Genomic DNA, 26336 nt, shown 5'->3' with positions numbered 1-26336 from the left:
GTTGAAGATGTGCCAAAGGCTGAGGTAGGTGCTTTACATATTTTAGTGTTCTCCCATTCTACACATGAGGAAACTGAGGCTGAGAAATTCAGGTATCATGTATCCTATGATAGAGGTACAGCTGGGTCTGAACCTAGGTGCACACCCTTTGTCACCATGCTATCCCCATCTAACTTACAGATGGGTCCTGGTGTCAGTGGTGCCACCTTCCAGTCAGCTGGCCAAGTAACCGTGAGAGTCCGGGGCACAAACACCTTTATGACCTTTTGCTGCCTTTAAGCCACTTGTAATCTAGGGAAGGTGTGGAGGAGGTCAAGGGGTGAAAGAGGGAAGTAGATAGGGAGCGCCTGCCTCTGGTCTCTAGCTCATTCCAGAAGAGGGCTGGCAGCTGGGCCCCACTTCTGCGAGGCCGGCAGCGCCAAAGCAACTGCCTTGATTTCAGTTCACAGGTATTTCCCATAAATGCCCATCACCACACCCCTCCTTACCTGACCCACCCTTTTTGCCTAACCATTCTCTAGCTGTGCACACCCAAGGGTACATTCATATGGACCCTTCACCACAATTGGTTTGGTAGCTTGCCCCCAAATCCTTTAAAAAAAAAAAAAAAAAAAAGGAAAGAGAAGAAAAACTGATTAAAAAACTCCACTCAGCCTTATTTTCAATATGCAAAATACAATTTATTACCGGAGTTACCCTGGAGTCCCCACATGGTGTGGTATATTCCAAACCAAGTATTTCATTAATAAATACTAAACAACACCCACTGTGAAATCAAATACTTACGGTGGGCGGTGGTTTACTGCCAACGTGGGTAAGTGAGTGTTCTAGGGAATACGTTCATCATTTTTTTTTCCCCAAAGCTTTTTTGATTGGAAAGTAATGGGCCATTTTTGCACATATACTGAAGATGCTCTCTGCCTCTCCAAACATAACCTTGAATTTGCCTCCCCATAGTCTAGGTGACTTTTCTTTTGTCCTGTATTCCTTCACTTCTAGGAGGTCCAGGTCAGAGTGCAGAGACACTAAAGGGTCTGTAGGAGAGAGGGAAGGGGATGCTATAACTAGGAGACCAGGAGCAAACTCTGGGATGTTCTGGGAGTGCAGCTTGGGAATTCTGTGAGACACACTCAGGGGCCTGACCCTTAATCAGCTGGCAGGAGCTGGCTAGGCCCATTTCCCTGAGCCCTTGCCCAGACTGGATTCCACTGGGCAAGGGGAGAGAAGGTGGCTCATTCTGGGCTCTTTGGAGTCAAGCAGGGGCCTTGTACATTTCTCTCTCTACCCCAAGGCCTGCTGTGTAGTAAAACCCTCAGTAAAATGTTTGCTTGGCAAATGACTGAATCTAACCATTATATTTACTTAAAAATAATTAATGGAAAAGCTAGCCTAGCTTATTTTTTTTTTTTTTTTCAACGTTTTTTATTTAGTTTTTGGGACAGAGAGAGACAGAGCATGAACGGGGGAGGGGCAGAGAGAGAGGGAGACACAGAATCGGAAACAGGCTCCAGGCTCCGAGCCATCAGCCCAGAGCCCGACGCGGGGCTCGAACTCACGGACCGTGAGATCGTGACCTGGCTGAAGTCGGACGCTTAACCGACTGCGCCACCCAGGCGCCCCATAGCCTAGCTTATTTTTGACTGGCCCATTATGATACCTAAACCAGTAGCTTTGAGGGCGGGCCTGGCATACACCCTGATGTTTGCAGGAGGCCCAGGGCCAGACCTGTCTGATGGCCATGCCCTGCTCCAGCTCTCGGAGGGCCTCTCTGAACAGCAGGGCCAGAACTACTACTAGGAGAAGGGCCAGGCTGGAGCAGGGCCAAGAGAGGAGACTGGATGACCAAGGGCCCTCAGCACACAAGCCCAAGGGCACCACAGGACCCCAGACCACCCCCAAGGCAGGCCTCCACCGGGAATGATTTTTGGTGTGTGAGGTGACCTTCTGTTTGATTAAGTAATGCAGGTCATGTTTATGAATGAAAGAAGAGCCCTCAACACCTTAAAAACAAAAAAGGACAAAGGGATCCCATAACAAAAATTCTTGGTGTCTTCCAGAAGGAAATGCTGAATTTCAAATAAAGACAAGGTATTTTTTATGTTATTTTTTCTCAATATAAGAGCAGCAAAGACATTATTACTCAAGACCTATCAGTTAATTTGCATATGTAATTACTTTTTCAATGCAATAAATATGAATATACTTTATATGGATATGATCTACTTTAGCCTGAGTGGATGCTATTAATTCTAGAACATCTACTATTACTAACAGGTTTTTAAATAAGTTTGCGGTCTTGTGTTCCTGCACAGAAAGGTTCTGGTTGCTCTGAGAAGCATTTGTGTCACAAACAGCATTCAGCTTTACTCTTCAATGACAGGAAATATCCTGTCCAAGTGATTGCATCATCACAGAATTCATAAATCAAACATCCTGTCCACTCAATGCCTATCTCTCCTTCATTTAGAACTGTTCACAGAGATGGAAATGTTTGATCTGAAAAAGACACTACCAGACTGAAAAAGAAATTATTACAATAAAAAAATTTTTACAAAGTGATTATGTCCAGGGGCACCTGGGTAGCTCAGTAGGTTAAGCATCCAACTCTTGATTTCGGCTCAGGTCACGATCTCACAGGTTCGTGAGATCGAGCCCTGCATTGGGGTCTGCGCTGACAGCACAGAGTCTGCTTGGGATTCTCTCTCTCTCCCTCTCTCTTTGCCTTTCCCCCACGCATGCACATATACTCTCTCTCAAAATAAATAAATAAACTTAAAAAAAAGTGATTATTTTCCAATTACATTTGGAATTGGAATCTTCTATCACAGACTAGTCAGCACAGTCTGCCTCATGTAGTGCATTAAGATCAGCACTTCTAGAGGAAGGTTCCAAAGACAGTGCACACTGAGAGGAATCAGATTTTAAAGTGCTCTGAAAAGAAATTTCATTTAAGGAAGTACTACAGGATATATTAAATGCTGAATCCTGTTGGTAATAGAATGAGATGAGACTATATAACTAGAATAACCTTAAAAATGGATAAATTTTAAAAAGTGTTCAAAATGCAAAACACTGTACTTGAAGGTGTCCTAGTGCTGGAGGCTCACACCAGTATCTTTCCAAGGGTGGTAGTTTTAATGGTAATATTGGGGATGCTGAGTGAACTTCAGCCATAGAGTTGCTCCTTTAAGCTAAGTTGCAGTAGCCCTCAGATCCTCTAGAAGAAAGATCTGTTTACATATGAAGATTTCAAATTCTACTCTCAGGTGTGCATTGTGAAGAGACGATTAAGCCCAGACCTGCAAAGACACGAACACAAACAGATAATTTGTAGTCCCTTAGTAGTTAATGACTTACAAAACTGGAGTTTAAAGAGAGAAAATCAACATTAAACACACACACACACACTCACACCCCACATCCAAAATAAAGCACTCACATGTCTTGGATGGATTACACCTTACTCCTGGTAACTCGAAGGTACTTCTTTGGACCTATTCCCCCAGCCCCACTTAGTTAATCATCTGAAGGGCATCTGTGCTTTCTTATTAGGGACTTATAACTCTTAGGCTAAGTACCAAAACCATCTGTACCCACACTGAGTACATTAACATGACTACTAATTTAGGAAACTTGCCCAGGAAGATAAAGTCACAGAAAACTTTGTTGTTTTAGGAACTTCACAAAAATCCTTTAATGTATTTATCCTAAGAGTAGATGTCGACTACTCTCTTTAGAGAAGACCTCTCTCAGGCCAACACAGAGCATCAAAAATGATTGGTTACTTTTCAAGACTGTCTTCAAAATCCTCTTCCTCCCCCAACACTGTGTCCAGCAATCTTTAAACTATTATGCCACAAATTTGTCTAATCCTAATTAAATCCCTGCATCTGGTCTTAAACCAGACTCCCCAGCCCCGCACCTCATAAACATCTGTCTTTGTTATCCCCTTCTAAGACTGCCACTAAGATTGTCACGTTTGTGCTTTGTCCCCTAAATTTAGTTTTGCATTATGAACAGGCTATTTTGGAGATATTTCTGGGGAGCCAACATCCAACAAAATCATAGAGCTCTTTGAGAATCTGATGAAAGCCAAGAGGAAACTTTTACCAAAAAAATGGACACACATGAAATATGACATATAATTTCAGGAGCTTCATGGGTCCCCTAAAGCCCCCCTGTGGGTCTCACAGGGCTATGTCACCGTGGGATAAGAACCCTGAACTATTGGGGGCACTCTGTGGTTTGCCAAAGGCTAGAATCAGAAGAATCCTACTTGTAGGATCAAAGGGAATCTTCTGGATCACCTACCCCAATTATTACCTCAGTTACATGCTGATACACAGTTTAATCTATGCCTGAACACTTGCATTGAGGGGGAATTCACTATCTCCCCAGGCAACTCATCCCTTCTGTGGCCATAGAGCTGAAATTAGAGCTCTTTCCGGCTGACACAGCCCAGCCTACATTGCCTTCAGTCTCTGCTTTAAGAAGGCCAATCACTTCTCCTCTCACACACACAGTAAAACAGAAGAGCTGCTCTCTTACTCTTAGGGTATGATCCCATGACCCTGAGCAGAAAGCAGTCCCATCGGGGGAAACTCGTAGAGTGCTAACGCGGTTTTCATGTCCAAACAGGATGGAGACTCTGGACCCCTTGAGAACATCCCAGACATTGATGGTATAATCATTGTATCCAGCAAACAGCAGGCGACCTCAAAGTAGAAGGACATGATGGTTACTGAACCAGTTCCTCCCTTTGTTTTTCTTTTCATGACTTTCACTGACTCACTCATGCAGTCACTTGCCCATTCATTCATTCAACAGTGATTTAGTGCCCGCTATGTGCCAGGCACTGTGCTTTGCCCTGGGGATTCAGAGAAGTTGCTGTCCCTTGTGGATGGTGGTGGTGGTGGTAGGCAGGCAGGCAGGCAGGCAAACACCTAAATTAACACATGGTAGCACTAGGTGATAAGGGCTGTAATGGAAGTGCTTAGCTGTGTGTGAAGTGCTGTGTGACCATGGAGGAAGGGGGATCAAGGAGGGCACTGCAGAGGAAGGACATGAGTTGGCTCATGAGGGCTGAGTAGGAGTTCACCAGGCAGAGAAGGGAGGCAAAAGATACCGAAGGCAGCAAAGCAGCTTGCACGCATAAAAGCATGGATGCAGAATGGGGGCTGTGTCTGGGGAAACTGAATGGTCCTATCAGTGCTGCTCTTTCACTAGCAGCCTCCCCAGCAGTGAGGTCAGAGGAGCCATGAGCTTCGGGGCATTGAGAAAGGGGACTGCTGCTTCACCCCCTCCACCTCTGAAGGTATGAAGGGGAGAATGGAAGGCCGAGGAGGAAATGACTAAAGGCACTACAGATAGGAAGTTTCATACAGCATTGTCTCAAAGAACAGCATTAGGTGGGCATAGCCTTCATCTCCCTTAAAATGAACAGGATAGGGGAGGCCACTTCAGGTAGGGTGAGGTGGGGTGGGGGGTCGTGGAAGAAAACTGGTGCAGATGTAGATTGCTTAACACACTGGTTCATAGGAAGTTCAGCTGAAAGCTGGATCGAGAGCTGAGTTTCATTTAGGTCCTGTCTTACAGTCCCAGGAATGTTTCTGAAATAAAATCTTACCACTGAGGGAGAAGTCCACACTGGATGCTCCAAATATGATACTCTCTTTGGAATAGATGGCGACCTCCCTGTCTGCCCGGAGGTCGTAGAGGCGACACTGGTGTGACAAAGAAGATAAAGAAGCACTTATTTCTGGCTCTGGGTTGGTGAAGAGATGGCCACAGGGCTATATGCAGGTGCTGGTGGCTTGTGGAGTTTGAGGGATAAGGGATCTATCTCCAGTTTTCTCCCCTAGTAGTTTCTCCCTTAATTCTGATTCCTAATAATCTGCATGGATCAGTACAGATTCAAAGAAACAGCAAATACAGAAGACTTTTGGGGTACAAAAGCAAAAATTAAACCCTTCTTTTTTTCTGATAAAAGATACATATTTATTGTAGAAAATACAGAAAAATGCAGAAATGCCTAAAGAAGGAAATAAAAACCACCCCAAATCCTGAAAGTATTTACTAACATCTAGGCTATTTCCTTCAGTCTTATTTCCATTTTGTGTGTGTATTTAAATGGAATGGATATCTCATAATTCTATTAACATTAGGTTATGAGTTTTTTTTTTCTCATATCATTAAATAATCTTCAAAACCACATGACTAACATGGTTGTTGCATATTCCTCATGTGGATATATCAGAATATGTTTAGCCATGCCTTTTGATTGTTATCTAATTTTTCTCTTTTATAAATAAAAGGTTAATGACCATTCTTTTTTTTTAAGTTTCTTATTTTTGATAGAAAGAGAGAGAGAGAGAGAGGCGGAGAGAGAATGCACGAGCAGGGGAGAGGCAGGGAGAATCCCAAGCAGGCTCTGCATTGTTAACAAGGAGCCCCATGTGGGGTTCAAACTCACAAACTGTGAGATCATGACCTGAGCAGAAATCAACAGTTGGATGCTTAACGAACTGAGCTACCCAGGTGCCCCTTGATGATCATTCTTCTGTAAAAATCTTTATGCACATCTCTGATGTTTCCCTTACAATAGTTAAGGAATAGAGTCTTTAGAATAAAACTGTTTCCAAGAAATAGTATGACCAGATCAAAGGGTAGAGATGTTACAAAAGCTCTTGATTTGTATGGCAAAACTGTCCTCTGTAAGGGTGGTACCAACGGTCCTAACTCCAGGCTCCTTTACTACATCACCTCCACGATGCAGCATTTCACTGCTAATCCAAATGAGCAATGATCACTTAAACTTGCATGTATTAGGTTACAGGTGGTCTGAAAACGTTTTCAGGTGCTTGCCACGTTGGATTTACTGCTTTGTAAACAGTCTGCATTGTATCCTCTTTTTTTTTAAATTAGGGTATTATCTTACTGATTATGCAACCCCATTTATATCTAATAGATTTCAATTTGGTCTGTCATATAGGTGGCAAGAATTTTTCCTAGATGTATGCCCTTATAATTTGTTACACATTTTTTGGCATACGGAAGTTTTAAATCTTTATTATTATTAAAACATTCAATCTACCCCTTTGTACTTTCTTCCATAGGACCAAATTAAGATGAAACTCACTATAATATAATAAGATATTACATATTTTGAGGGCACCAAAGGCAACTTTTTTCTCTAGAAAAATAGGTCAACATAACTTGACAGTATCAAAAGCCTTAAAAGTAGGTCTATTTTTGACTTAGCAAGTTCATGTCTGGGAGTTAATTCTAAGGAAATAATAAGTACCAAAAATATTTACTTATAGCAGCGTTTTTTAACAGAAAACAAAATCCCTGAAAGACCTAAATGTCCAAAAATTGACTAGTTAAGTACATTATAGCATGTCCATAACATGGAATACTATTCAATCACTAAGAAAATATAATGTAGAAAAGTTAATTACTGACACACGAAAGTGTTCACAGTCTATTGCTAAATGAAAAAAAGCAAATTATAAAGCACTTTGTTAAAAAATAAGAAAGACAGAAAGGAATTCACCCAACTGTGACTTTTCTTGGGTTAGGAGATTAAGATATTTGAATCCCCCTTCCAACTTTTCCTCAATGAATTCACATTACTACTGTAATAAAAAAAATTTTTTTTGAAAAATAAAATTAAACCACTGCATCTCTCTCTCAAATAGGAAAAGCTCTCTAACTTGGAAACATACCGTAGCATCATCTGATCCTGAAGCAAAGGCATCTCCACTTGGGTAGTATCTGTAGAGACAAAGTTTGAGTAGAAAGCACTTTAGAGTGGTGATTCCCAATTCTTTTTTTTTTTTTTTTTTTTTTATCTTATTTTTAGAGAGGGAGAGACAGCGTGCGAGCGGGGAAGGTCTAGAGAGAGAGAGGGAGACACAGAATCCAAAGCAGGCTCCAGGCTCCGAGCTGTCAGCACAGAGCTGGACGCGGGGCTCAAACTCATGGACAGTGAGATCATGGCCTGAGCCAAAGTTGGACGCCCAGCCGACTGAGCCACCCAGGCACCCCTGGTGATTCCCAATTCTGAATGTCCATCAGAATCATCTGGAAATCATCTGAAAGGTTGTTCCATGTGAAGCCCATGGAATTGGAATCAGAATCTCCACTTCTAGGGACACAAGGACCACTCTTTACAGAGGCCAGAAAGGGAAGCTCATCTGGCTGGCCTACTGACCTCTAGTTTTCTTCCCTATAAGTAGCGGACAGTGACAATGGCCTTGCACAGTCTGGGTGAGGAGTAACTGAGATAATACGTGTGTCTGCACCAGGCAGTGAACACAGAACAGGCCCCCTGTAACCGTAGTTTCCATTGATCACACACCTCATTCCTGGGACTTGGGTCAGCTCAGAGATAAGAAAGTGATTCTCCACACAGATGCTGGAATCAGATACCCAGAGCCTTGCTCAGATCTATGCAATGATCCCTTGCTACATGTGATACCTCTGGCAAAGGACTTCATCTCGTCCAGCCTCAGTTTCCTCATTTGAAAAGTGAGGATGATAATGCATATTCCCTGTTGTGGAGATTCAATAAGATAGTATAGGCAAAGAAATGAGCATGATGCCAAATAAAAAGCATTCAGCAAATGATGGTTATTAATGTTACACTCATTGCCTTCTCAGTAATCAGCCTTCCTGGGGAGAAGGAAGTTTAAATTGAGACCTAATGGATATTAGAGGAAGAGATGTCAGGGTAGGGGGAACAGCATGGGTGAGAGAATGTGCATTTTAAAGCTTTATTTTGTGAATATGTAACGATTCAATTTATTTTGTGGCTTTATATTCTATCCTGCATCTCACCTTTTGTGATACAGTAATATCACATAATCTCTATGTGATAGAGATTTACTATCTGTATTACTACTATCAGTATTACTGTCTATCACTTACTATCTGTATTAGATTTCTATGATTTTATAGGTAATTACTGCACATTTGCCAAAAGTAAGTGTCTTTCCCCTTTATCTCTATCTTATAGTTGAGGGCAAAGAGCTAGAAAATTCTTGCAAACATTTCTATTGCTCACGTAAATAAGCACTGTTATCTTGTTCTTGCTTTTAAGGAGAACAAGTCTAGTGCTTTCTCACTAAGTATAATGAAGATTCTTGGGTGATTATATTTCAAATACCGTCTTGACAGTGCCATCTTCCAAATTTACATGTCAAGTCCTCACCTCTCTCTTGGGATCCAGTTCATAGATCCCTACCTACTCAATGTCTCCACTTCATTGTATACAGGCATCTCAATTGTAAATATCCCCAAACAGAGCTCCATCATCCATGTGCAATGACTGACTCATACCTGCACTTCCTCCAGTCTTCCCTGTCTTAGTAAATGGATCACTGCTTACTGACCCTTATAAAAGGTTTGGGTTCCCAAGCTCAGGGTTCTTCTCCTGTAATGCAACCCCTGGCCTGTGCAGGTGTCATCTGGCCCTCTCCATTTCACCCTGTGGAATTGGGGCTCAGGAAACCAGCATCAAAAATGCTGATACCCTGGCTGATGCCATTGCTAGGAGTAATAATAAACTGTCCTTAATCTTGCACTCAGGAGTCTCATGTCTTCTACCAGCATGCTTGAAACTGTGGCAGCCTAAATTGATAGCTTGCAGCTAGGGTAAAATCTCAGAAATGTCACAATTCTGGACCTTTCTGTCTCCACAATGTCTTCTTTACTTCCAGCCACCATCACCTCTTTCTTGAACTCACACAACAACTTTCTAATTGGCCGTAGTACTTCCATTCTTGCTTCCCTACAATCTCTTCTCCAAACAGCAGCCAGAGTGATCTCTTAAAGGCAAAACAGAGGCAATGTCAGCCACCCCCTACCTGGCCTGTGGTTAAGTCCTCCACATCTCATCTTACCACCCCAGCTCAAGCCTTGGCTCTTTCAAACATCACTTTCTCAGAAAGGTCTTCCCTGATCATCCTAAGTAATAACCCATCCCATCCCATCTGCCTATTTTACTTTTCTCATAACACACTTATCACTACCTTAAATTAAGCTGTACATTTGTTTATTTGTATTTGTCTTGCCTCCTGCAGGGAAGTAGAGACCTTGTCTCTGGAACAATGTCTAGCATGTAAGTCTCAATAAATATTTGCTGAATAAATGAATGAGAAATACTGACTGTTTAGGGAGGATAATATCAATTGCTCCTACTGCCATTAAATTAAAAATATCCAAGAGATCTGGCACGCTGTTCAGTGCCACCACAAATCAGCCATTCTTGCTGGAGAGACCTCTCTCAGCCAGGTAAACTGAGTCTGGAGGTGGTTCCTGGGCTGAGCAGGAACCCCAGGCCAGGGATTACCAGCAGAACAGAGAAGTTATGTGAACATTCTACTCACTGACCGGACACTGTTGATGTCGGATTCGTGTGTTTCAAAGGCCTGCACGCACTGGCCAGAGCGCATGTCCCACACCATGGCTTTCTTGTCACATCCCTACAAATGCAAAGTTATCCAGAGTTATGGCCACTGCAAGGACTCTCTACAGATGGGCATGAGTTCCTGTTATGTAACAGAGCCATTTCCTTTCCATTGGTAAATGGCTGACGACATGCTTTTCTGAGACTAGCTTTCCTCAACTGATAAGCCCTTAGAAAGCCAGAACCACGTCTTGAGAGTGTGGGGGAGCAACGGAAGGCACCCAGATTTCTCTTTCAGCATGTTTTCTTCTTTTGCTCCTTCCCAAGTTGGTGTAAACCCTCCAGAGCCTCCTTCTTGCTTTCCTCCTGGGCATTTCTCTCTTTGTTCTGTTTTCCCCTTCCTCCTTCCTCTTTATCTCTGCCTCTCAGCCCAGGGGGAGGGCAGGCATACAGTGGGTGCACAGTGGGACCGCCCAGCTTCATCTCAGGTGTATGGGGCAGCCCTGAGCAAAGGTGGAGCTGGGCTGTCTATACCTCTGCAGCATGCTGCTGGAGTCATGACCTCGCCAGCAGTTAGTTGGGTATCTCTAGCAACTCACCATCCTGGGCTTCTGCCTCAATACCTGTAAACACCCTCTCTGGGTTGCCAACATGACCCAGAGATTCATAAACATGAGGTTTTCACATTATACCATCGTGGTTCTAGGAGCATTTGACAAATTCCTGCAGATCAACCCTGCTATCAAGCTTGGGTAGTACAATGTAGACTGTCAATGGCCAAATAATAAGAAGTAATGGCTTAAAGTTGGTATTTAAGTTGCTGGTTTCAACTCAGAGAAAAGAGTGTGATCAAGTACCAGAACTGGCATCTCAGGAATACCCACTGTGGGGATTCAGCACTCTGATTATCTTTAATGAGAATGTGGGCAAAGCAATCAGGAGTGTCTTCCAATCTTTTGAGGACACTAAACTAGAGGAAGTTTACTGCCCTGAGACAATATAATCTACAGTGATACAACAATTTGAAAAGACAGTGTAGTTGAGGAGGGATAAATATAGTTATTTAAAGGCATAGAAATGAAACATACACAGTTGGGGCCAAATACCCAAAAAGAAAATGCGGTCCCTGCCGATTACAGGCCTCAGCCCTTACCTGATGCCCCGCGCTAACACATGGGCAGCTTGGAGCAAAGGGCCCTTATGTCTTCCAGCTACAAACACCATGCAGTGGTATGTCCAGCACTGTCCTCTCTCACCAGTGTCCTGACTAAAGTGAGACAGGACCTGAGGCAGGTTCGCCTGCTCAGTTCTCTGTTCTTATTCGCCCCTGACATATGTATAACGCATGGACAACTCTTCCACCTACTGCTCATCTAGGAGAACATTCCAGATCCCTCTGTAGACTGACTGTCGGCAGCAGGAGACCCTCACAGTCCAGCACTGTCACTGCCCCCCAAGCAGTGCCAGTGCTGTGGTAGACGGGGGTGTGGAAGTGAGCTGAGGACAATTCCTGCAGCCCCTTCTAGAGAAGTGTCTGATCCAGTCCCCAAAATTGCCAGCATAAGCCTCCCATGGAGAAAAGGGCCCCTAGGGATTTTCCTTGGGTGTTTACCCCAGACACGAAGGTGTTGCCTGTTTCTGAGGGGGCCAGGTCCAAGCAGAGCACATCGGCCCCGTGCCCATGGAAACTCTGCAGCAGCTGTCCACTCTCCACGTCCCACAGGGCACATGTGCCATCGCCGCTCGCCGTCAGGATCTGTCCACAGAAAAGGACAGGAAGAGCGTTGTTATTATGACTTCTGTCAGGGGAAGTCAATCAGATGCTTAAAGCTGGATGGGGGGGGGGTGGAGGGGGGATGGAGCCTCCTTGAACACACACGGACACATGCCTCGCTATATGTGGATTCAAGCATAGAAATATTTCTCCTATACTGAGGGGAAAAAAGGTCATTTTTGACAGTCTCAGTGTCCTTGAGATGTGTGTTTATGCACCCTCCAGAGCAGGAAATTCAGAAGGCCTCCGCGCTGTATCTGCAGGGCTGTGTGCCTGCTGGCATGCAGGAAGTGCTCCGTGAGTAGCTGTAGAACAGCACTTGGAGCGCCTCCCACAAGCAGGCCGGATGCTCCAACTGCTTCTCAGACACCAACTGCTCCCCAGCCACCGTGATGCAGGTTAATTTGCACTGAGGCGGGGTGTTGAGAACCACAGTTCTCACAAAATCTGAGGTCATACCAATGCTAATCACTGGACCCCACCCGGAGCAGCCAGGGTCAGGCAGCATTTTCTTAGACACATTCTCCTGTGGCTGCTTCTTTCCAGAGCAGGGTGCTGCCCGAGAAGGTCCTAGGGCCACTGATGAGGCCACACTCATGCACTCATGGATTCAGCAAGCATTAGCTGTGTGCTTATGACGTCCAGGTGCTGTGTTAACAGGCATTGATCAGGGTTTGCACAAAGACTATATTTTGGTCTCTGCTCTCCTGGAGCTCAGTTCAACAGACTTGGCCATAAGAACTGACACAAAACTAATTCCCTACCCCTGTGTTAAACAATTCTGAGACCAGGAAGACTTTCCCCAGGCTATGTTCGCCAATACTGACACCAAGTAAAAACAACCTAGCTGCTTGCTTCAGGAAATACCTGCTCCTGCAAGATAAGGCTGTAAACCAACTCAACAACTTATTTATCAAGACTAACAGCTTGCTCAACAATACTCACTTCAAGACTCTTACTTTGTGGGGCTCACCAACCCAAAGCTATCAATGTTATAACCAGTCTCCTACCTGGAGAGACCCACCTTAAAATCACCCAGCTTGGACCCCAAAACTCTCCAAGTATCCTTCCCTGATTTCTTCATTTTGAGATGCTATGGAGATTTTGTCAACTTGGGGTTCTCCCTTGCTGCACTAGGTCTAAGAGGCTTGACATTGCTGGATAGCAAGTTTTTCCGAGGATCTCGGCAGACAAGACGATGAGGACTCACAATGGAGTGAGAAGTGCTGAGGTACAGGCAGGCCCATGGGAGGGGCAATCAACCCATTCTGGCAACATCTGAGCTGATCTTCAAGGATGAGTGAGAGCTGACCAGGTGAAGGGGAGGGGACGGAGGGCATGCAGGTGAAGGCCTATCTCTGCACCAAAGGAGAGGTATGCCTGGTATAGAGTGAGGACTTCAGCCTGTAGGCCAGACTGAGCTGTGGGAAGCAAGAGGGTAAGATCAAAGGCATATTTTAGGGAAATCTGTCTAAGACCAGTGCAGCACCCCTCAAGCAGCGTCTGGTAAGTGTACTTACAAGTACACAGGCCGGCCTATACTGTGAGAGGAACCCTGCAGTACCTGGGGTGAGGGGTGTTAGGGTTTTAACTTTCATCACAGCCAGTGTGTGTGAGGCTTGGGCTCTAGCTGAGCATAGCCTCGTGTGGCTGGGAGAAAGGCAGCGGAGATCCCAGGATCACAGCCTCTCAGACCCAGCTGCCCATACTGCAGGGCCTGGGGAAGCTTGTCCTGAGCAGCCAAGGGTTGGGGGATCCACAAGGGCTAAGCTGTGGATAGCACAGCCTCCCAAGCCCCACCTTCCTGCTGCTCCCAGGGCCTGAATGAGGTGACAAGACAACACAGGAAGTGGCTCTTGCAGTGAAAGTGCCCACATAGAGAGCCCTCTGTGGGTGGAAATTACTGATGGCTGAGGAAAGCAAATGGGCTCCAGGCTTTAGGAACTGCCAGCATACAGTGCACCCACTGACCGCACTGCACCCCCAAATTCCTTCTGCTGGTGGTGTTCTCGCCTCCTCTCCTTGTTTCCTGTTCTCTTCCCTTTTCTATTATACCCTGGGCCTAGCACTTAAAAAGAAATCGTGGTTTATATACACAATGGAATACTACTTGGCAATGAGAAAGAATGAAATGTGGCCTTTTGTAGCAATGTGGATGGAACTGGAGAGTGTTATGCCAAGTGAAATAAGTCATACAGAGAAAGACAGATACCATATGTTTTCACTCTTATGTGGACCCTGAAAACTTGACAGAAGACCATGAGGGAGGGGAAGGAAAAAAAAGAGAGAGGGAGGGAGCCAAATCATAAGATACTCTTAAAAACTGAGAATAAACTGAGGGTTGATGGGGGGGTGGTGGGAGGGAGGGGAGGGTGGATGAGGGGAGGGTGGGCATTGAGGAGGGCACCTGTCGGGATGAGCACTGGGTGTTGTATGGAAACCAATTTGACAATAAGTTTTGTTAAAAAAAAAAAAAAGTATCTTTTCTCTGCAATTAGGAGAGGAGAGGAATCTATTCCCACCCTAGCCTTGCACCCTCCAGCTGTACTATCTTGGAGCGCGTTTCCTGCCAGGCAGTGTGGGGAGGCCTAGAATCTCCTTGCAGCCAGAAGTCACTTCGGAGCTCTTCCCGGGAGCAAGAGCTGGGTGGGTTCTGAGAGTTCAAGTTTCTTGGGTGTGGCCTCCAAGGCCCTCATCAGAGCTCCCACAGGGGCAGCTTTCAAATTTGGGGAATCTCCAAGGCTGCCAAGCCCCTGCAGCTGTCCACGGGACTCAATCCTCCTTGGCTTCCTTTACGAGGCCCGGGTACACCCAACAAGATGACATAGGCTCATAAAAGTAACTTATGAGCACACAAGACTTGTGGTCTTAAGACTGGGTCTAAGACCCAGGGTCTTAATTTGGGTACTTACATGTACAATATGCTATAATTCCCTTTCATCCCTCCTGGCCCACATCCATTCTCCTGTCCTATAGGAAAGGGCCAATAACCTTCATCTTCTTTGGGACATCCAAACAATCTGCTTTAAACAATTACCTCACTCTAGCTCTTTAATTTGGGAATTTTCGATACCATATTCTTCAATCAAAGAAATGAATAGTTTTTTAAAAGTTAGGAGTAAATCCTTAATAGTAAAAAAAATATTTAAAAATACTTTTATTATGTTTGTGATCTTCATTATAAGTAAAAATAGAATTTAAAAGCCCAATGGTCATCATGACAAATGTACTAAACAGAACCTCTAACTTGCTGTCAGTCATTTATTCTGGAATGTAGAGATTTTGTAGGTTTAACACCATAGTCTTATACCAGCTCCTTGAGTTTTTCTTTTTCCATCCTTGATCCCCAAAATATAAGGAAGCTTAAGGTTCATTAAGATACCCAAACCAGGCCATGCATCTGAGTCACCCAGGAAGCTTTGTGTAAATATTAATAATAATAAATAATAAAGTGATAAAACCTAAAATGTATTGATATTTACCAGGGGCCATACTAAGTATTTTATACAAATCACCTCATTTAATCCTCAGAAACCCTTATGAGGGAGGAATTCACTACCATTCTCACTTGCAGGTAAGAAAAACAAAACAGAATAAAACCTTGTTTAGGACTGGCCGGTTAGAATACAGTGAAGCCAGGATTTGATCTCAGCTGTCTGACTCTGAGCCAAGACCTTACGTTGCTCTGTCTTCCATATTGCATCCCCACAGGAATAGCCAGCAGGACCTTCTCTACCTGCTGCTAGCTGCTTGTTAGGAGGAAAGCACTTTCTACCTTACAGATGCCCCATTTAATCCCCACTTCCAGCACCCGTGGCCACACAAAGCGAGGGTGATGGGACACAACCCGAGGGACTTAAGATGCCCGAAGACTCACTGTTCTTGCCTCCCTCTGAGCTCTCCTTCATCCAGACTCAACATCCTGTGTGGCTTTAAGTGGCTTGCTCCTCAGGCCCAAAGACATCTGGTTCTGGCCACTGCAGCCAGCCAGGCCACAGCACCCCCTACCGTACAGCTCCTTGAGAATCCTGGTGGTAAGCAACAGGTGCAAACACTGGTCAGCAATGAAAGTCACCTAGTCACCTGGTCTCCCTGCTACAAGCCTCGCATCCCCTGCTGACCTCAGTCAGCTGAAGCCATGGTGGGCCGTGGAAGGCTTTAATCTCAGAGGCTCTCCTCATTAAAAGAAACCCAAATCAGGGCTCCTGGATGACTCCATTGGTTAAGTGTCTGACCCTTGATTTTGGCTCAGGCCATTACCTCACAGTTCATGAGATCGAGCCCCCACCCCGTGTGGGGCTCTGTGCTGACAGAGCAGAGCCTGCTTGGGATTCTCTTTCTCCCCCTCCGTCCCCACTCATGCTCTCTAAAAATAAATAAACACTAAAAAAAAAAAAAAAAAAAAAAAAAAAAGAAAGAAACCCAAATCTGATGCAGCCCTTGCAATGGCTCTCTGCCCTTCTCTGGGTCAGCCCATTCAGGGGGCCCTGTGATCTGGCCCCGCCCACCTGTCAGCTGCCTGCCTCCCACTGGGCTGCCCTCACACTTCACTGGCAACACCCTCCCCCTCCAAGGCTGGCTCAGGCAGCCCTTTGCAGCAAGTTTGTGACCACCCCTCCCGCTCTGAGCTCTCAGCTTCCCCCGCTGTTCAATCACAGATGGTTTCCATGAAGGGCCTGAGAACATAGGACGGTGTCTGCAAGTCCACCCCCAGACCCGGTGGTATCTGGCAATGTGGGTGGTGGGCACCTACTAAGGTTTGCTAAATAGATATGAATGAATAAACTAAGGATCCTTTTATGACTTGTTAAAAAACCTTAGTCAAAGTATTGAAGTTGTATTGTTTTCACCTTGTGGTTTATTCAAAGTAGGAAACAGATTTACCACTGAAAGCTTTTTCTTTTGGCATCTGTTAAAACAGGAGTGTGAAGTAGGTACAGTGAGGTGTGTAATGCTCACAGCTCTGAGACTCAGCTGCTCACTGAAGTTCTACTCATGTACAGCAGCTCATGCAAGCACCACTCAGACTGAAAAGATAGGAATTTCTACCCATTCAGAAGGTTCTCTGTTCCACTCCCATGACCACCAAGTCAATTAGAGGAGGATGTTTAATGTGATATGCAGTTTATCTCAACTCTATCATTAATTAGTATCCTTGACTTTCCTCATTGCTGATTAAAAATAAAAAATGATAATCAATGAGAAATAATAGGAGCTTCCTCTTAGAGCCAACTGTTGGAGTACACCCCTCCAGTTAAGAAAGACATCAGACTAGCAATACTTACACTGCACAAAATGGACTTTAAAACAAAGAGGGGCACCTAGGTGGCTCAGTTGGTTAAGTGTCCAACTCCTGATCTCAGCTCAGGTCATGATCTCACGGTTTGTGAGTTCGAGCCCCGCATCGGGTTCTGCGTTCTCCCCTCTCTCTCTGCCTGTATCCCTCACACTCTCTTTCTCTCAAAATAAATAAATAAACTTAAAAACTTTAAAAATAAAACAAAGACTAACGAGACAAAGAAGGACATAATGACAAAGGAAAAAAAAACAACAAGAAGATATAACAATTGTAAATATCTATGCACCTACATAGGAGCACCTCAATAAATAAAGCAACTATTAACAGACATAAAGGAAGAAATTGACAGTAATATAATAATAATATGGGACTTTTAACACCCCACTTATATCAATGGATAGATCATCCAGGCAGAAAATGAACCGACAATGGCTTTGAATGACACATCGGACGAGATAGACCTAACATATATATTCAGAATATTCCATTCAAAAACAGTGGAATGTACATTGTTTTCAAGTGCACAAAGAACATTCTCCAGAATAAATCACATGTTGGCCACTAAACAAGTCTCAGTAAATTCAGAAAGACTGAAATAACATCATTCATCTTTTCCAAGCACAATGGTATGAAGCTAGAAATCAATCATAAGAAAAAATCTGGAAAGAACACATGGAGGCTAAAAAACAGGCTACTATATTTAATGGATGGGTCAACTAAGGAATCAAAGAGGAAATTAAAAAATACATGGAAACAAATGAAAATAGAACACAATAGGCCAAAATTGTTGGGATACAGCAAAAACTATTCTAAGAGGGAAAATTAGAGCAATACAGGCATACTTCAAGAATGAAGAAATAGCTCAAATAAACAACTTAATCTTATACCTAAAGGAACTAGAAAAAGAGCAAAGTCCAAAGCTAGTAGAAGGAAGGAAATAATAAAAATTAGAGGAGAAGTAAATGACATAGAGACTAAAAAAACAATAGAACACATTGATGAAACCAGGAGCTGGTTCTCTGAAAAGATCAATAAAATTGATAAACCTTTAGCCTCACTCATAAAAAAAAAAAAAAGAAAGACAAAATTCAAATAAAATCAGAAATGAAGGAGAAGAAAATAAAAACTGACACCAGAAAAACACAAAGGATTTTAAGAGGATGTTATGAAAAATTATAAGCTAATGAATTGGATAATCTAGAAGAAATGGATAAATTCCTAGAAACATGTAACTTTCCAAAACAGAGTCAGGAAGAAGTAGAAAATTTGAACAAGGGTGCCTGGGTGGTTCAGTCGGTTAAGCGTCTGACTTCAGCTCGGGTCATGATGTCATAGTTCATGGGTTGGGTTCTGTGCTGACAGTTCAGAACCTGGAGACTGCTTCAGATTCTCCCTCTCTCTCTGCCCCTCCCCCACTTGCACTCTGTCTCTCTCTGTCTCTCAAAAATAAACATAAAAAAACTTTTAATAAAGAAATTAAGAAAAAAGAAAATTTGAACAGACTGGTTACTAGTAATGAAATTGAGTTAGTTATAATAATAATAAACAAAAAATCCCAAAAAACAAAAATCCAGGGCCAGATGGATTCACAGGTGAATTCTACCAACTATTTAAAGAAGAGTTAATACCTATTCTTCTCCAACTGTTCCAAAAAATAGAAGAAGAAGGAAAGCTCCAAGTTCATTCTACAAAACTAGCATTATCCTGATACCAAAACTAGATAAAGGCACTACAAAAAAAGAAAACCACAGGCCAATATCTCTGATAAACACAGATGCAAAAATCCTCAACAAAATATTAGCAAACTGAAACTGAATCCAACAATATATTTTAAAAAATCATGATCAAGTAGGATTTATTCCAGAGATCAGGGTGGTTCAATATTCACAAGCCAATCAATATGATACCTGACATTAACAAGAGAGAGGAGGAAAAGCTTATGATCATCTCAGTAGATGAATAAAGAGCATTTGACAGTCTTTAACATCTATTCATGATAAAAACTCTCAACAAAGTAGGCTTAGAGGGAACATACCACAACATAATTAAGGCCATAAATGAAAAACACACAGCTAACATCATATTCAAAGGTGTAAAACTGAGAGTTTTTCCTCTAAGATCAGGAACAAGATAGGATGTCCACTCTCAACCTTTTTACTCAACATAGTACTGGAAGTCCTAGCTACAGCAATCAGACAAGAAAAAGAAAGAAAAGGCATCCAAATTTGTAAGAAAGAAGTTAAACTGTCACTATTTACAGATGACATGAGAGTATATATAGAAAACCCTAAAGACTCTAGCAAAAAAACTACTAGAACTGATAAATGAATTCAGTAAAGTTGCAGGATACAAACTTAATATACAGAAATCTGTTGCATTTCTATACACTAATAGTGAAGCAGCAGAAAGAGAAATTAAGAAAACAATTCCATTCCTAGTCAGATAAGAATCCGACTCTGCATTCGGCTCAGGTCACGATCTCACAGTTGATGAGTTTGAGCCTTGCATCGGGCTCAGCACTGTCAGTGCAGAGAAAGAAATTACTGCCTATGTTTTCTTCTAGGAATTTTATGTTTTCAATTCTCATGTTTAACTCTTTAATCCATTTTGAGTTTATTTTTGTGTATGGTATAAGAAAGTGGTCCAGTTTCATTCTTTAACATGTTGCTGTCCAGTTTTCCTAGCACCGTTTTTTTTCAATATATGAAATTTGCTGTCAAATTGGTTTTCATACAACATCCAGTGCTCATCCCAAAAGGTGCCCTCCTCAATACCCATCACCCACCCTCCCCTCCCTCCCACCCCCCATCAACCCTCAGTTTGTTCTCAGTTTTTAGAGTCTCTTATGCTTTGGCTCTCTCCCACTCTAACCTCTTTTTTTTTTTCCTTCCCCTCCCCCATGGGTTTCTGTTACGTTTCTCAGGATCCACATAAGAGTGAAAACATATGGTATCTGTCTTTCTCTGTATGGCTTATTTCACTTAGCATCACACTCTCCAGTTCCATCCACGTTGCTACAAAGGGCCATATTTCATTCTTTCTCATTGCCACGTAGTACTCTATTGTGTATATAAACCACAATTTCTTTATCCATTCATCAGTTGATGGACATTTAAGCTCTTTCCATAATTTGTCTATTGTTGAGAGTGCTGCTATAAACACTGGGGTACAAGTGCCCCTATACATCAGTACTCCTGTATCCCTTGGGTAAATTCCTAGCACTGCTATTGCTGGGTCATAGGATAGGTCTATTTTTAATTTTTTGAGGAACCTCCACACTGTTTTCCAGAGTGGCTGCACCAGTTTGCATTCCCACCAACAGTGCAAGAGGGTTCCCGTTTCTCCACATCCTCTCCAGCATCTATAGTCTCCTGATTTGTTCATTTTGGCCACTTTGCCTGGCGTGAGGTGATATCTGACTGTGGTTTTGATGTGTATTTCCCTGATGAGGAGCGACATTGAGCATCTTTTCATGTGCCTGTTGGCCATCCGGATGTCTTCTTTAGAGAAGTATCTATTCATGTTTTCTGCCCATTTCTTCACTGGGTTATTTGTTTTTTGGGTGTGGAGTTTGGCGAACTCTTTATAGATTTTGGATACTAGCCCTTTGTCCGATATGTCATTTGCAAATATCTGTTCCCATTCTGTTGGTTGCCTTTTAGTTTTGTTGGTTGTTTCCTTTGCTGTGCAGAAGCTTTTTATCTTCATAAGGTCCCAGTAGTTCATTTTTGCTTTTAATCCCCTGGCCTTTGGGGATGTGTCAAGTAACAAATTGCTACGACTGAGGTCAGAGAGGTCTTTTCCTGCTTTCTCCTCTAGGGTTTTGATGGTTTCCTGTCTCACATTCAGGTCCTTTATCCATTTTGAGTTTATTTTTGTGAATGGCGTGAAAAAGTGGTCTAGTTTCAATCTTCTGCATGTTGCTGTCCAGTTCTCCCAGCACCATTTGTTAAAGAGACTGTCTTTTTTCCATTGGATGTTCTTTCCTGCTTTGTCAAAGATGAGTTGGCCATACGCTTGTGGGTCTAGTTCTGGGGTTTCTATTCTATTCCATTGGTCTATGTGTCTGTTTTTGGGCCAATACCATGCTGTCTTAATGATTACAGCTTTGTAGTAGAGGCTAAAGTCTGGGATTGTGATGCCTCCTGCTTTGGTCTTCTTCTTCAAAATTACTTTGGCTATTCGGGGCCTTTTGTGGTTCCATATGAATTTTAGGATTGCTTGTTCTAGCTTTGAGAAGAATGCTGGTGCAATTTTGATTGAGATTGCATTGAATGTGTAGATAGCTTTGGGTAGTATTGACACTTTGACAATATTTATTCTTCCAATCCATGAGCAGGGAATGTCTTTCCATTTCTTTATATCTTCTTCAATTACCTTCATAAGCTTTCTATAGTTTTCAGCATACAGATCTTTTACATCTTTGGTTAGATTTATTCCTAGGTATTTTATGCTTCTTGGTGCAATTGTGAATGGGATCAGTTTCTTTATTTGTCTTTCTGTTGCTTCATTGTTAGTGTATAAGAATGCAACTGATTTCTGTACATTGATTTTGTATCCTGCAACTTTGCTGAATTCATGTATCAGTTCTAGCAGACTTTTGGTGGAGTCTATCAGATTTTCCATGTATAATATCATGTCATCTGCAAAAAGTGAAAGCTTAACTTCATCTTTGCCAATTTTGATGCCTTTGATTTCCTTTTGTTGTCTGATTGCTGATGCTAGAACTTCCAACACTATGTTAGACAACAGCAGTGAGAGTGGACATCCCTGTCGTGTTCCTGATCTCAGGGAAGAAGCTCTCAGTTTTTCCCCATTGAGGATGATGTTAGCTGTGGGCTTTTCATAAACGGCTTTTATGATGTTTAAGTATGTTCCTTCTATCCCAACTTTCTCAAGGGTTTTTATTAAGAAACGTTGCTGAATTTTGTCAAAGGCCTTTTCTGCATCGATTGACAGGATCATATGGTTCTTATCTTTTCTTTCCTTAATGTGATGTATCACGTTGACTGATTTGCGAATGTTGAACCAGCCCTGCAGCCCAGGAATGAATCCCACTTGATCATGGTGAATAATTCTTTTTATATGCTGTTGAATTCGATTTGCTAGTATCTTATTGAGAATTTCTGCATCCATATTCATCAGGGATATTGGCCTGTAGTTCTCTTTTTTTACTGGGTCTCTGTCTGGTTTAGGAATCAAAGTAATACTGGCTTCCTAGAATGAGTCTGGAAGTTTTCCTTCCCTTCTATTTTTTGGAATAGCTTGAGAAGGATTGGTATTATCTCTGCTTTAAATGTCTGGTAGAACTCCCCTGGGAAGCCATCTGGTCCTGTACTCTTATTTGTTGGGATGTTTTTGATAACTGATTCAATTTCTTCGCTGGTTATGGGTCTGTTCAAGCTTTCTATTTCCTCCTGATTGAGTTTTGGAAGAGTGTGGGTGTTTAGGAATTTGTCCATTTCTTCCAGGTTGTCCAGATTGTTGGCATATAATTTTTCATAGTATTCCCTGATAAATGCTTGTATCTCTGAGGGATTGGTTGTAATACTTCCATTTTCATTCATGATTTTATCTATCTGGGTCATCCCCCTTTTCTTTTTGAGAAGCCTGGCTAGAGGTTTATCAATTTTGTTTATTTTTTCAAAAAACCAACTCTTGGTTTCGTTGATATGCTCTACAGTTTTTTTAGATTCTATATTGTTTATTTCTTCTCTGATCTTTATTATTTCTCTTCTTCTGCTGGGTTTAGGCTGCCTTTGCTGTTCTGCTTCTATTTCCTTTAGGTGTGCTGTTAGATTTTGTATTTGGGGTTTTTCTTGTTTCTTGAGATAGGCCCAGATTGCAATGTATTTTCCTCTCAGGACTGCCTTGCTGCATCCCAAAGCATTTGAATTGTTGTATTTTCATTTTTGTTTGTTTCCATATATTTTTTAATTTCTTCTCTAATTGCCTGGTTGACCCACTCATTCTGTAGTAGGGTGTTCTTTAACCTCCATGCTTTTGGAGGTTTTCCAGACTTTTTCCTGTGGTTGTTTACAAGCTTCACAGCATTGTGGTCTGAAAGTGTGCATGGTATGATCTCAATTCTTTTATACTTATGAAGGGCTGTTTTGTGACCCAGTATGTGATCTATCTTGGAGAATGTTCCATGTGCACTCGAGAAGAAAGTATATTCTGTTGCTTTGGGATGCAGAGTTCTAAATCTATCTGTCAAGTCCATCTGATCCAATGTATCATTCAGGGCCCTTGTTTCTTTATTGACCGTGTGTCTAGATGATCTATCCATTTCTGTAAGTGGAGTGTTAAAGTCCCCTGCAATTACCACATTCTTATCAATTAGGTTGCTTATGTTTGTGAGTAATTGTTTTATATATTTGGGGGCTCCTGTATGCGGCGCATAGACATTTATAATTGTTAGCTCTTCCTGATGGATAGACCCTGTGATTATTATATAATGCCCTTCTTCATCTCTTGTTACAGCCTTTAATTTAAAGTCTAGTTTGTCTGATATAAGTATGGATACTCCAGCTTTCTTTTGGCTTCCAGTGGCATGATAAATAGTTCTCCATCCCCTCACTCTCAATCTGAAGGTGTCCTCAGGTCTAAAATGAGTCTCTTGTAGACAGCAAATAGATGGGTCTTGTTTTTTTTATCCATTCTGATACCCTATGTCTTTTGGTTGGCGCATTTAGTCCATTTACATTCAGTGTTATTATAGAAAGATATGGGTTTAGAGTCATTGTGATGTCCGTAGGTTTCATGCTTGTAGCGATGTCTCTGGTACTTTGTCTCACAGGATCCCCCTTAGGATCTCTTGTAGGGCTGGTTTAGTGGTGACGAATTCCTTCAGTTTTTGTTTGTTTGGGAAGATATTTATCTCTCCTTCTATTCTAAATGACAGACTTGCTGGATAAAGGATTCTCAGCTGCATATATTTTCTGTTCATCACATGGAAGATTTCCTGCCATTCCTTTCTGGCCTGCCAAGTTTCAATAGAGAGATCGGTCACAAGTCTTATAGGTCTCCCTTTATATGTTAGAGCACGTTTATCTCTAGCTGCTTTCAGAATTTTCTCTTTATCCTTGTATTTTGCCAGTTTCACTATGATATGTCAGGCAGAAGATCAATTCAAGTTACGTCTGAAGGGAGTTCTCTGTGCCTCTTGGATTTCAATGCCTTTTTCCTTCCCTAGATCAGGGAAGTTCTCAGCTATTATTTCTTCAAGTACACCTTCAGCACCTTTCTCTCCCTCTTCCTCCTCTGGAATAGCAATTATGCGTAGATTATTTCTCTTTAGTGCATCACTTAGTTCTCTAATTTTCCCCTTATACGTCTGGATTTTTTTATCTCTCTTTTTCTCAGCTTCCTCTTTTTCCATAATTTTATCTTCTAGTTCACCTATTCTCTCCTCTGCCTCTTCAATCCAAGCCGTGGTTGTTTCCATTTTATTTTGCAGCTCGTTTATAGCATTTTTTAGTTCCTCCTGACTGTTCCTTAGTCCCTTGATCTCTGTAGCAATAGATTCTCTGCTGTCCTCTATACTGTTTTCAAGCCCAGCAATTAATTTTATGACTATTATTCTAAATTCACTTTCTGTTATATTTAAATCCCTTTTGATCAGTTCGATAGCTGTTGTTATTTCCTGGAGGTGTTTTTGAGGGGAATTCTTCCGTTTTGTCATTTTGGATAGTCTCTGGAGTGGTGCAGAACTGCAGGGCACTTCCCGTGTGCTGTCTTGATTAACTTGCGTTGGTGGGCAGGGCCGCAGTCAGACCTGATGTCTGCCCCCAGCCCACCACTGGGGCCACAGTCAGACTGGTGTGTGCCTTCTCTTCCCCTCTCCTAGGGGTGGGATTCACTGTGGGGTGCCATGGCCAGTCTGGGCTACTTGCACACTGCCAGGCTTGTGGTGCTGGGGATCTGGCATATTAGCTGGGGTGGATGGGCAAGGTGTGCAGGAGCAGGAGGGGCAGGCTCAGCTCGCTTTTCCTTCAGAGATCCGCTTCAGGAGGGGCCCTGCGGCACCGGTAGGGAGTCAGACCTGCCAGAAGGATGGATCTGCAGAAGCACAGAGTTGGGTGTTTGTGGGGTGCAAGCAAGTTCCCTGGCAGGAACTGGTTCCCTTTGGGATTTTGGCTGGGGGATGGGTGAGGGAGATGGCGCTGGCAAACGCCTTTGTTCCCCGCCAAGCTGAGCTCTGGCATCCAGGGCTCAACAACTCTCCCTCCCCTTGTCCTCCAGCCTTCCCGCTCTCTGAGCAGAGCTGTTAGCTTATAACCTTCCAGATGTCAAGTCCCGCTTGCTGTCGGAACACACTCCGTCCGGCCCCTCTGCTTTTGCCAGCCAGACTCGAGGGCTCTGCTTGGCCAGCGGGCCGCCCCTCCGCCCCGGCTCCCTCCCGCCAGTCCGTGGAGCGCGCACCACCTCGCCGCCCTTCCTACCCTCTTCCGTGGGCCTCTCATCTGCGCTTGGCTCCAGAGACTCCGTTCTGCTAGTCTTCTGGAGGTTTTCTGGGTTATTTAGGCAGGTGTAGGTGGAATCTAAGTGGTCAGAAGGACGCGGTGAGCCCAGCGTCCTCCTACGCTGCCATCTTCCCAACCGCCAAATCTCCCTAGCACCATTTGTTGAAGAGACTGTCTTTTCCCCCATTGTATATTCTTACCTGCTTTGCTGTAGATGAATTGACCATAAAAGTGTGGATGGATTTTTGGACTCTATTCTGTTCCATCGACCTATGCATCTATTTTTGTGCCAGTACCATACTGTTTTGATTACTACAGCTTTGTAGTATATCTTGAAATCTAGGATTTTGATACCTCCAGTTTTGTTCTTCTTTCTCAAGATTTCTT

At 43.0% G+C, this 26336-nt stretch overlaps 1 protein-coding gene across 4 annotated transcripts in view; it reads right to left on the bottom strand.

Moving 5' to 3' along the window:
• Window positions 1–2071: 2071 nt before the first annotated feature.
• Window positions 2072–26336, bottom strand: part of GNB5 (G protein subunit beta 5) — a 59964-nt gene continuing 35699 nt past the window's right edge. For all 4 annotated transcript variants that reach the window (XM_058737706.1, XM_058737709.1, XM_058737708.1 and 1 more), the window contains 6 exons: window positions 12024–12167; window positions 10396–10487; window positions 7728–7776; window positions 5627–5723; window positions 4549–4715; window positions 2072–3299 (listed from right to left, as the gene is read on the bottom strand). In XM_058737706.1, coding sequence (XP_058593689.1) covers window positions 3288–3299; window positions 4549–4715; window positions 5627–5723; window positions 7728–7776; window positions 10396–10487; window positions 12024–12167 — 561 coding nt within the window. In that variant the 3' untranslated portion in view covers window positions 2072–3287. The remainder of the gene's footprint in view (window positions 3300–4548; window positions 4716–5626; window positions 5724–7727; window positions 7777–10395; window positions 10488–12023; window positions 12168–26336) is intronic.

Source organism: Neofelis nebulosa, chromosome 7 (assembly GCF_028018385.1).
Source record: "Neofelis nebulosa isolate mNeoNeb1 chromosome 7, mNeoNeb1.pri, whole genome shotgun sequence".
Classification (NCBI taxonomy): domain Eukaryota; kingdom Metazoa; phylum Chordata; class Mammalia; order Carnivora; family Felidae; genus Neofelis; species Neofelis nebulosa.
Note: the sequence above shows the minus strand (reverse complement) of the source record. Positions and strands in the feature narration are given on the sequence as shown.